Here is a 17,036-nt window from a genome sequence, read left to right on the forward strand (position 1 = left end):
AGCCATAAAGAATGGGACCAGAACGTCCTCCAAGAGCAACTTCTCCCAACCATCCATGAGCAGTTCGGCCATCAACAATGCCTTTTCCAGCATGATGGAGCACCTTGCCATAAAGCAAAGGTGATAACTAAATGGCTCAGGGAAGAAAACACAGAGATTTTGGGTCCATGGCCTGGAAACTCCCCAGATCTTAATCCTATTGAGAACTTGTGGTCAATCATCAAGAGACGGGTGGACAAACAAAAACCAACAAATTCTGACAAAATGCAAGCATTGATTGTGCAAGAATGGACGGCTATCAGTCAGGATTTGGTCCAGAAGTTGTATGAGAGCAGCCGGGGAGAATTGCAGAGGTCCTGAAGAAGAAGGCGAAACACTGCAAATATTATAGACTTGCTGCAGTAACTCATCTACCTGTCAGTATAAGCTTCTGTTACTGATAATATGGTGCAATTATATTTCTGTATGTGATAAAAATATCTGACAAACACACATAAAAACCAGAGGGCAGGGGATCATGGGAAAATATAAGATTTGTGTCATTCTCAAAACTTTTGGCCATGACTGTATATAGTATAGGGTGTGACCTCTGTCCCTGAGTATATAGGTGTATAGTATAGTGTGTTCACACTTGTGTTGTTTGCTCTTTTACAGTCCTATAGTGATAAATTCGGCAGTATCCTGAGACCTGGCTGACTATGCTGGTGACTGATCCTGATGCCCTCTCGTGGTCCCTGTAAGAATTCTGATTGTCGCATAAACAAAGCCGTCTCCATGCTGTTTGTAATGATCCATACAATTCCTTGTGGGAGCGGATACTGGGTGAGTGACATTGGGGATCATTGTGTTTAGTGACCAAACAGGATTTTTTTTAATGTAGAAAAAGCACAAAAAGCTCACAAACCATGATAATATTGGGGTGGTTGTAGCAGCAGTGACCCCTGCTGGTGATTACCTGTACTGCAAGTGCTGCTAAGAAATTCTCAGTAACAGGTGTGGTATTATGGAATAAAATCATATATATCTTTGTAGGTTCCCTATATAGACTCTATGCTGGCTCCTAGGCATCCACACACACAGCCCCCGGCTGCCGCTTCACCCCCTGGCCCCTAGGCGTCCACACACAGCCCCCAGCTGCCGCTTCACCCCCTGGCTACTAGGCGTCCACACACACACAGCCCCCGGCTGCCACTTCACCCCCTGGCTCCTAGGCGTCCACACACAGCCCCCGGCTGCCGCTTCACCCCCTGGCTCCAAGGCGTCCACACACAGCCCCCGGCTGCCGCTTCACCCCCTGGCTCCTAGGCGTCCACACACAGCCCCCGGCTGCCGCTTCGCCCTCCATGTTGTTCGGCCTGATGAACCTTCTCAGCCACTTGTTTGTAATGATCCTGGACTCTTCTCTTCTGCGCCTCCTGTGAGGATAAAGTTGTCAGAGAAGTCCGGCATAAGACATGAGTTTACATGTTACAGGGGTTACCCAGGATTAGAGAAACATGGCCGCCCATAGGAGAGAGCGCCCGCTCACCATGTGACTCATCTCTCTCTGCTCGGTGGCCGCACACTTCTCGTACTCCTTCTGGTCGATCCTCTCCCGGACCTTCCTCAGGTGGCCCAGTCTCTGCTCCTCTTTCTTCTTATCCTCAGTCGCTATGGTTTCGTGGCGCTCACTACGCTCCTCCTGGGCGGCCATCTTGGCCTTTATTATAGCCACATTTCTGGCTCGTTTATCCTTCAGCTTCTGCTCCTCATTCTGTAGACGCTGAAGGGTCTTCACCCTAAGGGTAGATATACAAGGTTGCTTTAAGGATGTATACAGTGTATGTGTGTGTATAGGTATACAGTATATAGTGTGTGTGTATATAATATATATCTATATCCTGGCTCTCACTGTGTGCATATGTATAGTGTGTATAGGAGTATATAGTGTCTCCCTGGCTCTGAGCACCTGTGGGCCTCCTGGCTCTCGCTGTATATATGTATACAGTATATAGTGTTGCTCTGGCACCTGTATGCCTCCTGGCTCTCACTGTGTATATATGTATACAGTATATAGTGTCTCCCTGGCTCTGGCTGTATATATATGTATATAGTGTTGCTCTGGCACCTGTGGGCCTCCTGGCTCTCGCTGTGTGTATATATGTATACAGTATATAGTGTCTCCCTGGCTCTTGCTGTATATATATGTATATAGTGTTGCTCTGGCACCTGTGGGCCTCCTGGCTCTCGCTGTATTTCTCTCCAGCTTCTTTCTCCCTCTTCTGCTCCCATTCCAGATGCTTTATCTTCTTCTCCCGTTGATGTTCCTGCATTTCCTTCTTAAGCTTCATTTTTCCGAATTCTGACGCCCCGAGGCGCTCAGCCGCAGGAGGAGCCTGTCCCTGTATAGGATGGATAGGAGGCGTGTGAGGTGGCGGCTTGGGGGGGGGGGGGGGGTTACACCATGGAGTCTATCACATATATCCAGACACTATCCTCTCTGGGTGACAAAATGATGGGGGATACATCACACATCTACATACACATGATGTCACCGCTGATCTCTAGTGATGGATAGGCTGTATTCTCAGTGATGTCACTGCTGATCTCTAGTGATGGATAGGCTGTATTCTCAGTGATGTCACTGATCTCTAGTGATGGATAGGCTGTATTCTCAGTGATGTCACTGCTGATCTCTAGTGATGGATAGGCTGTATTCTCAGTGATGTCACTGATCTCTAGTGATGGATAGGCTGTATTCTCAGTGATGTCACTGATCTCTAGTGATGGATAGGCTGTATTCTCAGTGATGTCACTGCTGATCTCTAGTGATGGATAGGCTGTATTCTCAGTGATGTCACTGGTGATCTCTAGTGATGGATAGGCTGTATTCTCAGTGATGTCACTGCTGATCTCTAGTGATGGATAGGCTGTATTCTCAGTGATGTCACTGATCTCTAGTGATGGATAGGCTGTATTCTCAGTGATGTCACTGATCTCTAGTGATGGATAGGCTGTATTCTCAGTGATGTCACTGGTGATCTCTAGTGATGGATAGGCTGTATTCTCAGTGATGTCACCGCAGATCTCTAGTGATGGATAGGCTGTATTCTCAGTTATGTCACTAATCTCTAGTGATGGATAGGCTGTATTCTCAGTGATGTCACTGCTGATCTCTAGTGATGGATAGGCTGTATTCTCAGTGATGTCACCGCTGATCTCTAGTGATGGATAGGCTGTATTCTCAGTGATGTCACTGATCTCTAGTGATGGATAGGCTGTATTCTCAGTGATGTCACTGGTGATCTCTAGTGATGGATAGGCTGTATTCTCAGTGATGTCACCGCAGATCTCTAGTGATGGATAGGCTGTATTCTCAGTTATGTCACTAATCTCTAGTGATGGATAGGCTGTATTCTCAGTGATGTCACTGCTGATCTCTAGTGATGGATAGGCTGTATTCTCAGTGATGTCACTGGTGATCTCTAGTGATGGATAGGCTGTATTCTCAGTGATGTCACTGCTGATCTCTAGTGATGGATAGGCTGTATTCTCAGTGATGTCACTGATCTCTAGTGATGGATAGGCTGTATTCTCAGTGATGTCACTGATCTCTAGTGATGGATAGGCTGTATTCTCAGTGATGTCACTGGTGATCTCTAGTGATGGATAGGCTGTATTCTCAGTGATGTCACCGCAGATCTCTAGTGATGGATAGGCTGTATTCTCAGTTATGTCACTAATCTCTAGTGATGGATAGGCTGTATTCTCAGTGATGTCACTGCTGATCTCTAGTGATGGATAGGCTGTATTCTCAGTGATGTCACCGCTGATCTCTAGTGATGGATAGGCTGTATTCTCAGTGATGTCACTGATCTCTAGTGATGGATAGGCTGTATTCTCAGTGATGTCACTGGTGATCTCTAGTGATGGATAGGCTGTATTCTCAGTGATGTCACCGCAGATCTCTAGTGATGGATAGGCTGTATTCTCAGTTATGTCACTAATCTCTAGTGATGGATAGGCTGTATTCTCAGTGATGTCACTGCTGATCTCTAGTGATGGATAGGCTGTATTCTCAGTGATGTCACCGCTGATCTCTAGTGATGGATAGGCTGTATTCTCAGTGATGTCACTGATCCCTAGTGATGGATAGGCTGTATTCTCAGTGATGTCACCGCTGATCTCTAGTGATAGATAGGCTGTATTCTCAGTCATACAATACATTATATATAAATGTCTCTCACCTTCTGGGACGGAGTGAAGTCGTCATGCACCAGCACATCTTTCATAGTCAGCCGCCTGGACGGTGAGTCTCCAATAGTTTCAAATAAAGCGCTCTGATTGGACGAGCTGATGATGTTAGACAGCGCGGCCCTCCTATCTGGAGATGACGCTTTCTTCTTAGATTGAATTATTCCTGTAAGAGACGGATCATGTCTGGATGGAGCCTGATAGAAGTCAGTGGATTGTATTGGGCTCAGCCCTCAACAACCCCCCCCCCCCCCCCCCCGGGGTGTGCCTGGTTTTCGGTGGAAGGGCTCAGGTTGTCCCTGTCCTTACCCCCGAGGTGTGCCTGGTTTTTGGTGGAAGGGATCGGGTTGTCCCCGTCCTTATCCCCCGGGTTGTACCTGGTTTTCAGTGGAAGGGCTCGGGGTGTACCTGGTTTTCGGCGGAAGGGTTCGGGTTGTCCCCGTCCTTATCCCCCGGGGTATACCTGGTTTTCAGTGGAAGGGTTCGGGTTGTCCCCGTCCTTATCCCCCGGGGTGTACCTGGTTTTCGGTGGAAGGGTTCGGGTTGTCCCCGTCCTTATCCCCTGGGGTGTACCTGGTTTTCGGTGGAAGGGCTCGGGGTGTCCCCTCTTCCAGTACTTCCATTCGGGGCGGTCTCTGAGATCCAGCTTCAGTTTCTCCCACAGCGTGGAGTCTGTGTTGACGGCACTGTCCACCATTGTGCTCTGTGTGGTCCTGGACAGGCAGGTCTCATCATCATTACTCTCTTCATCTTCATCCAGAGACTCCTCACCTTCAGCATCTGAGGAGGAGGAGAAGCGCCGCTCCCTGCGTCTCTCGGCCTTCATCTTCAGAGATGAGGATACATCTTTCCCGGCCGGGTCCTTACTGCGCTGGACATAGACTGTGGTCCTGGGGGACAGAGACCACCAGTCCTGACACTTTGGGTCATGGCAGCAGGTACACACAGAGCGGGTGGGGAAGCAGCAGCAGGAGCAGTGGGGGAGGTGGGCGGTGTGATAGGTGCAGCCATGTTTGTGGAGGTGGTCGGCAGGGCACACAGGGATCGGCACTGTGGCGCAGTGGTCTGTGATGATATACGTGGTGCTACTATGCGTCGTGTCCTGGTTGTGGCTGCGGCTGCTGATTGGACGCTGTAGGGCATCTACCATCCTGTGATAAATCGTCGGGGAGATCCATACCGCCACATGCAGTGGAACGCTGGATTTTTTACCGTTCCAAAAACTGATAGTCAGCTCCTCATCCTCAGCGGCTGAAAGGAATAGGATGGTCATTAATCCGAATTATATCCATATATTATTACCTGGTATACGGGAAGCTGCCCTGTGTGTTATATATCTATATACCTTACAGTAAGCTGCTGCAGAACCTCATTATAATATATTACCCCTGTATGTTATGTATCTATACACCTTACAGTAAGCTGCTGCAGAACCTCTTTATAATATGATACAACCCTGTGTGTTATATATCTGTATACCTAACAGTAAGCTGCTGCAGAACCTCTTTATAATATATTACCCCTGTATGTTATATATCTATACACCTTACAGTAAGCTGCTGCAGAACCTCTTTATAATATGATACAACCCTGTGTGTTATATATCTGTATACCTAACAGTAAGCTGCTGCAGAACCTCTTTATACTATGGTGCTATTACCCATGTATAGTAAGTTGTACGGTTACTTTGTCTCCTTAATTCTCAGCATTTACAGTATCCAGAGTGAGCTGGCCCTGACCTGGCCCTGCTGAGGTTCTGTTACAGTGTATCAGTGTAAGCAGTGTGACTGTACCTCGGAGAGGATCCCTTGTCTCCAGGCCTAGGATCACCGTCCCCGGGCCGTATCTGGTCAGCTGCGGCTCCCAGGGGGCTAACACATTGTCGCCTGGTAGAATACAATGTCTCAGCGCCTCCTCGTGCTGAATTATGTCACACGCCCGGGTCTTCTGTAACATAGCCGGGAAGCGCTCGCCCCCCACACACGGTTTGGTAAATTCTATCAGGAACATACCAGGTTCCTCCTGATAGAAACAATATAATATATTATCTATCATATTAAGCAGTTATTACAGATCAGAGGAGGAGCACAGTACACACTGACATTACTGCTCCACAGGAGGCTGGTATACGGCAATATATTGTGTATATATATATATATATATATATATATATATATATATATACTCCCTACCTCTTGTCTCACCACACCCAGATAGTAATATCCATCTGGGTCTCTACGAGCCAGAACAGTTTCTCTCCTGATGATCGAGGTCAGACATGGAAATGTGGGGGACACTGTCATCTTCCTACATGTCACATTGGTGTAATGAGGATAGTGACCGCTCAGGGGACATCTGTGCACAATAACAAGAGGAAAAGAACATGTATTACTCTATAATACTGCCCCCTATGTACTTTATAACTACTATAATACTGCTCCTATATACGGGAATATAACTACTATAATACTGCTCCTATATACAGAAATATAACTACTATAATACTGCCCCCTATATACAGGAATATAACTACTATAATACTGTTCCTATATACAGGAATATACTACTATAATACTGCTCCTATATACAGGGATATACTACTATAATACTGCCCCCTATATACAAGAATATAACTACTATAATACTACTCCTACATACAGGAATATACCTACTATAATACTGCTCCTATATACAGGAATATACTACTATAATACTGCTCCTATATATAGGAATATAACTACTATAATACTGCTCCTATATACAGGAATATACTACTATAATACTGCTCCTATATATAGGAATATAACTACTATAATACTGCTCCTATATACAGGAATATAACTACTATAATACTGCTCCTATATACAGGGATATAACTACTATAATACTGCTCCTATATACAGAGATATAACTACTATAATACTGCTCCTATATACAGGGATATAACTACTATAATACTGCTCCTATATACAGGAATATAACTACTATAATACTGCTCCTATATACAAGAATATAACTACTATAATACTGCTCCTATATACAAGAATATAACTACTATAATACTGCTCCTATATACAGCAATATAACTACTATAATACTGCTCCTATATACAGGAATATAACTACTATAATACTGCTCCCTATATACAGGAATATAACTACTATAATACTGCTCCTATATACAGGAATATAACTACTATAATACTGCTCCTATATACAGAGATATAACTACTATAATACTGCTCCTATATACAGGAATATAACTACTATAATACTGCTCCTATATACAGGGATATAACTACTATAATACTGCCCCCTATATACAGGAATATACTACTATAATACTGCTCCTATATACAGGAATATACTACTATAATACTGCTCCTATATACAGGGATATACTAGTATAATACTGCTCCTATATACAGGGATATAACTACTATAATACTGCTCCTATATACAGGAATATACTACTATAATACTGCTCCCTATATACAGGAATATACTACTATAATACTGCTCCTATATACAGGAATATAACTACTATAATACTGCTCCTATATACAGGAATATAACTACTATAATACTGCTCCTATATACAGGAATATAACTACTATAATACTGCTCCTATATACAGGAATATAACTACTATAATACTGCTCCTATATACAGGAATATAACTACTATAATACTGCTCCTATATACAGAGATATAACTACTATAATACTGCTCCTATATACAGGAATATAACTACTATAATACTGCTCCTATATACAGGGATATAACTACTATAATACTGCTCCTATATACAGGAATATACTACTATAATACTGCTCCTATATACAGGAATATACTACTATAATACTGCTCCTATATACAGGGATATACTAGTATAATACTGCTCCTATATACAGGGATATAACTACTATAATACTGCTCCTATATACAGGAATATACTACTATAATACTGCTCCCTATATACAGGAATATACTACTATAATACTGCTCCTATATACAGGAATATAACTACTATAATACTGCTCCTATATACAGGAATATAACTACTATAATACTGCTCCTATATACAGGAATATAACTACTATAATACTGCTCCTATATACAGGAATATAACTACTATAATACTGCTCCTATATACAGGAATATAACTACTATAATACTGCTCCTATATACAGGAATATACTACTATAATACTGCTCCTATATACAGGGATATAACTACTATAATACTGCTCCTATATACAGGAATATAACTACTATAATACTGCTCCTATATACAGGAATATAACTACTATAATACTGCCTCCTATATACAGGAATATAACTACTATAATACTGCTCCTATATACAGGAATATACTACTATAATACTGCTCCTATATACAGGGATATAACTACTATAATACTGCTCCTATATACAGGAATATAACTACTATAATACTGCTCCCTATATACAGGAATATAACTACTATAATACTGCTCCTATATACAGGAATATAACTACTATAATACTGCTCCTATATACAGGGATATACTACTATAATACTGCTCCTATATACAGGAATATACTACTATAATACTGCTCCTATATACAGGGATATACTAGTATAATACTGCTCCTATATACAGGGATATAACTACTATAATACTGCTCCTATATACAGGGATATAACTACTATAATACTGCTCCTATATACAGGAATATACTACTATAATACTGCTCCCTATATACAGGAATATACTACTATAATACTACTCCTATATACAGGAATATAACTACTATAATACTGCTCCTATATACAGGAATATACTACTATAATACTGCTCCTATATACAGGAATATAACTACTATAATACTGCTCCTATATACAGGAATATAACTACTATAATACTGCTCCTATATACAGGAATATAACTACTATAATACTGCTCCTATATACAGGAATATACTACTATAATACTGCTCCTATATACAGGAATATAACTACTATAATACTGCTCCTATATACAGGAATATAACTACTATAATACTGCTCCTATATACAGGAATATAACTACTATAATACTGCTCCTATATACAGGGATATAACTACTATAATACTGCTCCTATATACAGGGATATAACTACTATAATACTGCTCCTATATACAGGAATATAACTACTATAATACTGCTCCTATATACAGGAATATACTACCATAATACTGCCCTCTATAACCAGGCTAATAGTTATGGGACTTCCCTATTATTTGGAATGAATGGTACGTACCGGTGGTGGAGGCCATGGTGAGTGGTCATACAGGGGTGTCCTGTTGCGGTACAGCTGCACAGGGGCTCTTGGTGTGTGATCAGGCGGTGGCATGGTGTTGTAGTCAGGGGGGAGGTGACGCTGCAGTACTTGTGGTCCAGGCACAGTGAGGTCACACACGGCTCCATCTGTAGGTGTCAGCTGGATGGTAATAGTCAGATAAATAGCAGATGATCACATTGCCACTATGCGGTATTACATACATCTCCCCCATTATAAATCCTATATCTGTGATGCTTCATGTCTGAGCTGCTGAACAGCCGGGACTCCAGACTGATACATTGTGACAAACCCCCAGCTCTGAACTGTGAGGAAAGTAAAAACTGTTAAAGTGATATATATACTGTGCCTGGTATGGCGGTAAGCTCAGCACTGTACATATAAACTGTACCTGGTATGGAGGGGGTGTATGTGGTATATACTGTACCAGGTATGGAGGGGGTGTATGTGGTATATACTGTACCAGGTATGGAGGGGGTGTATGTGGTATATACTGTACCTGGTATGGCGGGGGTGTATGTGGTATATACTGTAACTGGTATGGAGGGGGTGTATGTGGTATATACTGTACCAGGTATGGAGGGGGTGTATGTGGTATATACTGTACCTGGTATGGAGGGGGTGTATGTGGTATATACTGTACCTGGTATGGCGGGGGTGTATGTGGTATATACTGTACCAGGTATGGAGGGGGTGTATGTGGTATATACTGTACCTGGTATGGCGGGGGTGTATGTGGTATATACTGTACCTGGTATGGAGGGGGTGTATGTGGTATATACTGTACCAGGTATGGAGGGGGTGTATGTGGTATATACTGTACCTGGTATGGCGGGGGTGTATGTGGTATATACTGTAACTGGTATGGAGGGGGTGTATGTGGTATGTACTGTATCTGGTATGCCAGTGTATGGGGTATATACTGTACCTGGTATGGCGGGGGTGTATGTGGTATATACTGTACCTGGTATGGCGGGGGTGTATGTGGTATATACTGTACCTGGTATGGCGGGGGTGTATGTGGTATATACTGTACCTGGTGTGGTGGTGTATGTGGTATATACTGTACCTGGTGTGGCGGTATATACTGTACCTGGTGTGGTGGTGTATGTGGTATATACTGTACCTGGTGTGGTGGTATATACTGTACCTGGTGTGACGGTATGTACTGTACCTGGTGTGGCGGTATATACTGTACCTGGTGTGGCGGTATATACTGTACCTGGTGTGGCGGTATATACTGTACCTGGTGTGGCGGTATATACTGTACCTGGTGTGGTGGTGTATGTGGTATATACTGTACCTGGTGTGGCGGTATATACTGTACCTGGTGTGGCGGTATATACTGTACCTGGTGTGAAGGTATGTACCGTACCTGGTGTGGCGGTATATACTGTACCTGGTGTGGCGGTATATACTGTACCTGGTGTGGCGGTATGTACCGTACCTGGTGTGGCGGTATATACTGTACCTGGTATGGCGGCGGGGAGCTCAGCGCTGTACAGAATCCTCGGTCACGCTGCGATGTGCCGGCCTCGGCCTCCTTAGTTTACTAGTTACACGGCCCGGGCTTCCTGGTTACTATGGTGGTTGCTATAGAAGCCTCCGGAATGTGATCTGATAGGAGGCGGCTCACACAGCGACGACACCTCAGCTGTGACTGCAGACAGGAAGGGCAGGGGGAGGGACGTCTGCAGATTATCACTCCTCTCCTCAGAGCTGCAGAGCATTGATAGTAATCCAGTAACCTACAGGGCGGTGACTCCCTGACAGCGAAAAGACCCTGCACCCTGCTCCATATAATGATCCCCCCCCCCCCCTACAACCACAGCCCTGGTAGCCACTACTATCCCTATCATCTCCAGGGACTGATCCCCATTGTGTATCACACCCAGACCGCAGATCCACAGCAGCACAGAGGATGTCAGGAGAGGAGGGGCTGATCTCATAGGAGAGGACACAGCAGCACAGAGGATGTTAGGAGAAGAAGGGGCTGATCTCATAGGAGAGGACACAGCAGCACAGAGGATGTCAGCAGAGGAGGGGGCCGATCTTATAGGAGAGGATACAGCAGCACAGAGGATGTTAGGAGAGGAAGGGGCTGATCTCATAGGAGAGGACACAGCAGCACAGAGGATGTCAGGAGAGGAGGGGGCTGATAGTATAGGAGAGGGCACAGCAGCACAGAGGATGTCAGGAGAGGAGGGTGCTGATCTTATAGGAGAGGACACAGCAGCACAGAGGATGTCAGGAGAGGAGGGGGCTGATCTTATAGGGGAGGTTACAGCAGCACAGAGGATGTCAGGAGAGGAGGGGGCTGATCTTATAGGGGAGGTTACAGCAGCACAGAGGATGTCAGGAGAGGAGGGTGCTGATCTTATAGGAGAGGTCACAGCAGCACAGAGGATGTCAGGAGAGGAGGGGGCTGATCATATAGGAGAGGTCACAGCAGCACAGAGGATGTCAGGAGAGGAGGGGGCTGATCTTATAGGGGAGGTTACAGCAGCACAGAGGATGTCAGGAGAGGAGGGGGCTGATATTATAGGAGAGGGCACAGCAGCACAGAGGATGTCAGGAGAGGAGGGGGCTGATACTATAGGGGAGGTCACAGCAGCACAGAGGATGTCAGGAGAGGAGGGGGCTGTTCTTATAGGAGAGGATACAGCAGCACAGAGGATGTCAGGAGAGGAGGGGGCTGATCTTATAGGAGAGGTCCCAGCAGCACAGAGGATGTCAGGAGAGGAGGGGGCTGATCTTATAGGAGAGGTCCCAGCAGCACAGAGTGTGATGTCAGGAGAGGAGGGGGCTGATATTATAGGAGAGGGCACAGCAGCACAGAGGATGTCAGGAGAGGAGGGGGCTGTTCTTATAGGAGAGGATACAGCAGCACAGAGGATGTCAGGAGAGGAGGGGGCTGATCTTATAGGAGAGGTCACAGGGTCCAGCAGCACAGAGGATGTCAGGAGAGGTGGGGGCTGATCTTATAGGAGAGGTCACAGGGTCCAGCAGCACAGAGGATGTCAGGAGAGGAGGACGGGGGTTGTTATGGGGAGGTGGTCGGGAAAAATGTATCCATGAGTGGTATTCTCTCCATGCAGATGACATGAGCGCTCGGTTAGTCTGGTCATGCATGTCTATGTGTAGATGTGTGGGCGCTCCCTCAGCTGTGACTGGTGACAATGTGTAAGCTGATATGTGGGGTCAGGTGTCGCCCCCTCCGCCCCTCACAGCTGCTGCTCCTTTGCTTTGTCTGGAGACGACACCATATCCTCCAGGTAACAGAGCTGCAGCCATTCATCCTCCAGGTCTATGTGTTCTCGCCTCATACACGCCGCTCGCCTCACACCTCATACAGTGACTGTGCTACAGTGTCACGTTACATAGCACACATGTTCTGCTATACAGTGTACCTCCTATAGAGTGTGATCACACACGTGTCTCCCATACAGTGTACCATGTATAGAGTGTGATCACACACGTGTCTCCTATACAGTGTACCTCCTATAGAGTGTGATCACACACGTGTCTCCTATACAGTGTACCTCCTATAGAGTGTGATCACACACGTGTCTCCTATACAGTGTACCTCCTATAGAGTGTGATCACACACGTGTCTCCTATACAGTGTACCTCCTATAGAGGGTGATCACACACGTGTCTCCCATACAGTGTACCATGTATAGAGTGTGATCACACACGTGTCTCCTATACAGTGTACCTCCTATAGAGTGTGATCACACACGTGTCTCCTATACAGTGTACCTCCTATAGAGGGTGATCACACACGTGTCTCCCATACAGTGTACCATGTATAGAGTGTGATCACACACGTGTCTCCTATACAGTGTACCTCCTATAGAGGGTGATCACACACGTGTCTCGCATACAGTGTACTATGTATAGAGTGTGATCACACACGTGTCTCCCATACAGTGTACCTCCTATAGTGTGTGATCACACACGTGTCTCCCATACAGTGTACCTCCTATAGAGTGTGATCACACACGTGTCTCCTATACAGTGTACCTCCTATAGAGGGTGATCACACACGTGTCTCCTATACAGTGTACCATGTATAGAGTGTGATCACACACGTGTCTCCTATACAGTGTACCTCCTATAGAGTGTGATCACACACGTGTCTCCCATACAGTGTACCATGTATAGAGTGTGATCACACACGTGTCTCCTATACAGTGTACCTCCTATAGAGTGTGATCACACACGTGTCTCCCATACAGTGTACCATGTATAGAGTGTGATCACACACGTGTCTCCTATACAGTGTACCTCCTATAGAGTGTGATCACACACATGTCTCCCATACAATGTACCTCCTATAGAGTGTGATCACACACGTGTCTCCTATACAGTGTACCTCCTATAGAGTGTGATCACACACGTGTCTCCTATACAGTGTACCTCCTATAGAGTGTGATCACACACGTGTCTCCTATACAGTGTACCTCCTATAGAGTGTGATCACACACGTGTCTCCTATACAGTGTACCTCCTATAGAGGGTGATCACACACGTGTCTCCTATACAGTGTACCATGTATAGAGTGTGATCACACACGTGTCTCCTATACAGTGTACCATGTATAGAGTGTGATCACACACATGTCTCCTATACAGTGTACCTCCTATAGAGGGTGATCACACACGTGTCTCCTATACAGTGTACCTCCTATAGAGTGTGATCACACACGTGTCTCCCATACAGTGTACCATGTATAGAGTGTGATCACACACGTGTCTCCTATACAGTGTACCTCCTATAGAGTGTGATCACACACGTGTCTCCCATACAGTGTACCTCCTATAGAGTGTGATCACACACGTGTCTCGCATACAGTGTACCATGTATAGAGTGTGATCACACACGTGTCTCCTATACAGTGTACCATGTATAGAGTGTGATCACACACGTGTCTCCCATACAGTGTACCATGTATAGAGTGTGATCACACACGTGTCTCCCATACAGTGTACCATGTATAGAGTGTGATCACACACGTGTCTCCTATACAGTGTACCATGTATAGAGTGTGATCACACATGTGTCTCCCATACAGTGTACCATGTATAGAGTGTGATCACACACGTGTCTCCTATACAGTGTACCTCCTATAGAGTGTGATCACACACGTGTCTCCTATACAGTGTACCATGTATAGAGTGTGATCACACACGTGTCTCCCATACAGTGTACCATGTATAGAGTGTGATCACACACGTGTCTCCCATACAGTGTACCATGTATAGAGTGTGATCACACACGTGTCTCCCATACAGTGTACCATGTATAGAGTGTGATCACACACGTGTCTCCCATACAGTGTACCATGTATAGAGTGTGATCACACACGTGTCTCCCATACAGTGTACCTCCTATAGAGTGTGATCACACACGTGTCTCCTATACAGTGTACCTCCTATAGAGTGTGATCACACACGTGTCTCCTATACAGTGTACCTCCTATAGAGTGTGATCACACACGTGTCTCCTATACAGTGTACCTCCTATAGAGTGTGATCACACACGTGTCTCCTATACAGTGTACCTCCTATAGAGTGTGATCACACACATGTCTCCCATACAGTGTACCTCCTATAGAGTGTGATCACACACGTGTACCATGTATAGAGTGTGCCCACACACGTGTCTCTTATACAGTGTACCTCCTATAGAGTGTGATCACCCACGTGTCTCCTATACAGTGTACCATGTATAGAGTGTGATAATACACTGTATGGGAGACACGTGTGTGATCACACTCTATACATGGTACTCTGTATAGGAGACACGTGTGTTATGTATAGAGTGTGATCACACACGTGTCTCTTATACCTCCTATAGAGTGTGATCACTGCAGGTCTGGGGGGGGCGCTCATCACTGCAGGTCTGGGGGGGGGGGGGCGCTCATCACTGCAGGTCTGGGGAAGGAGGGGCGATGTTGGGGGGCGCCCATCACTGCAGGTCTGGGGAAGGAGGGGCGATGTTGGGGGGCGCTCATCACTGCAGGTCTGGGGACGGAGGGGCGATGTTGGGGGGCGCCCATCACTGCAGGTCTGGGGAAGGAGGGGCGATGTTGGGGGGCGCCCATCACTGCAGGTCTGGGGAAGGAGGGGCAATGTTGGGGGGCGCTCATCACTGCAGGTCTGGGGAAGGAGGGGCAATGTTGGGGGGCGCTCATCACTGCAGGTCTGGGGAAGGAGAGGCGATGTTGGGGGGCGCTCATCACTGCAGGTCTGGGGAAGGAGGGGCGATGAGGGGGCACTCATCACTGCAGCAACAAATCAGAGATTCCGGACATTTTCCTGATGTCACACAGTGCGGACCGGAAACGTCTGGAGTTCCGGCTCTCCCATAGACATCTATGGTGGCGTCCGTGCTGGATGAAAATAGGGCAGGACCTCTGAAATCCTGAAGGGTGTCCGTGACCAATGTACCCCTATGGCTCCAGAAATCTGGACGGGCATGACAGCTGGAGCCTAACATGGCGGCTGCCTGTTTGCAGATTTGATGGGCGAGCGCTGACTCTCCGCATGCTTGTTGTGAGCAATGCTGCAGTTAACCCCTGTTGGGCCAATGTGCTGCCAATGGGATGCAGCAAACGTTAACCTTTTGCTGACAGCACCCTCTGGAGGGCGATCCTTTCACAGCTGAGGTGTCGTCACAGTGTAGTAGGCACACAGCAACTCCTGATCATTGTAATGCCAGAAATTAACCTTTTATCAGGCTAAGAGAGTGAAAAGGGATGACACGGGTCACTGGTGGTCCCAAGGACTCCCGCAGGAGGGGAGGGGGTGACGTCAGCACCTGCGGGGTCGCTGAGCCTTGTAGTGGCCGCATCTTTTTCTCACACTGACTTCTCACAGTCACTGGTGGTCCCAAGGGCTCCTGACTCTTTGCTGTGACCGACTGACTCTTGTCTGCTGTAACCGACTGACACTTTGACCTTTCCTGTCAAAGTTCATCTTATCTACAGCTCATTAGCATAGCTCCGCCCACCTGCTGCAACGTTTTCCTAGGAGCCTGTGGGTCGTGCTTTTGCATATCAGCTGGGTGTTGGGGTGTGTGACACTGACATCAGAAAGAACACACGGCACCCAGTACAGTAACACTGACATCAGAGAGAACACACGGCACACAGTACAGTAACACTGACATCAGAGAGAATACACAGCACACAGTACAGTAACACTGACATCAGAGAGAATACACAGCACACAGTACAGTAACACTGACATCAGAGAGAATACACAGCACACAATACAGTAACACTGACATCAGAGAGAATACACAGTACAGTTATACAGTACAGTAACACTGACATCAGAGAGAATACACAGCACACAGTACAGTAACACTGACATCAGAGAGAATACACAGCACACAGTACAGTAACACTGACATCAGAGAGAATACACAGCACACAATACAGTAACACTGACATCAGAGAGAATACACAGTA

At 45.9% G+C, this 17,036-nt stretch overlaps 1 protein-coding gene across 2 annotated transcripts; it reads right to left on the reverse strand.

Moving 5' to 3' along the window:
- Nucleotides 1–884: 884 nt before the first annotated feature.
- C4H11orf16 (chromosome 4 C11orf16 homolog) lies at nt 885–11,116 on the reverse strand. 2 transcript variants are annotated; one of them, XM_069968031.1, is made up of 9 exons: nt 11,028–11,116; nt 9,518–9,684; nt 6,426–6,588; nt 6,027–6,255; nt 4,807–5,484; nt 4,227–4,399; nt 2,209–2,381; nt 1,529–1,778; nt 885–1,415 (listed from the first exon to the last, which is right to left on the reverse strand). In XM_069968031.1, the coding sequence occupies exons 2-9, from the start codon at nt 9,682–9,684 to the stop codon at nt 1,302–1,304; spliced, it is 1,947 nt and encodes a 648-aa protein (XP_069824132.1). In that variant the 5' UTR covers nt 11,028–11,116; the 3' UTR covers nt 885–1,301. The 2 variants fall into 2 exon arrangements, with proteins under 2 accessions (XP_069824132.1, XP_069824131.1); XM_069968030.1 differs by having other exon boundaries at nt 9,518–9,697.
- Nucleotides 11,117–17,036: the final 5,920 nt, after the last annotated feature.

This window comes from Dendropsophus ebraccatus, chromosome 4 (assembly GCF_027789765.1).
Source record: "Dendropsophus ebraccatus isolate aDenEbr1 chromosome 4, aDenEbr1.pat, whole genome shotgun sequence".
NCBI lineage: Eukaryota > Metazoa > Chordata > Amphibia > Anura > Hylidae > Dendropsophus > Dendropsophus ebraccatus.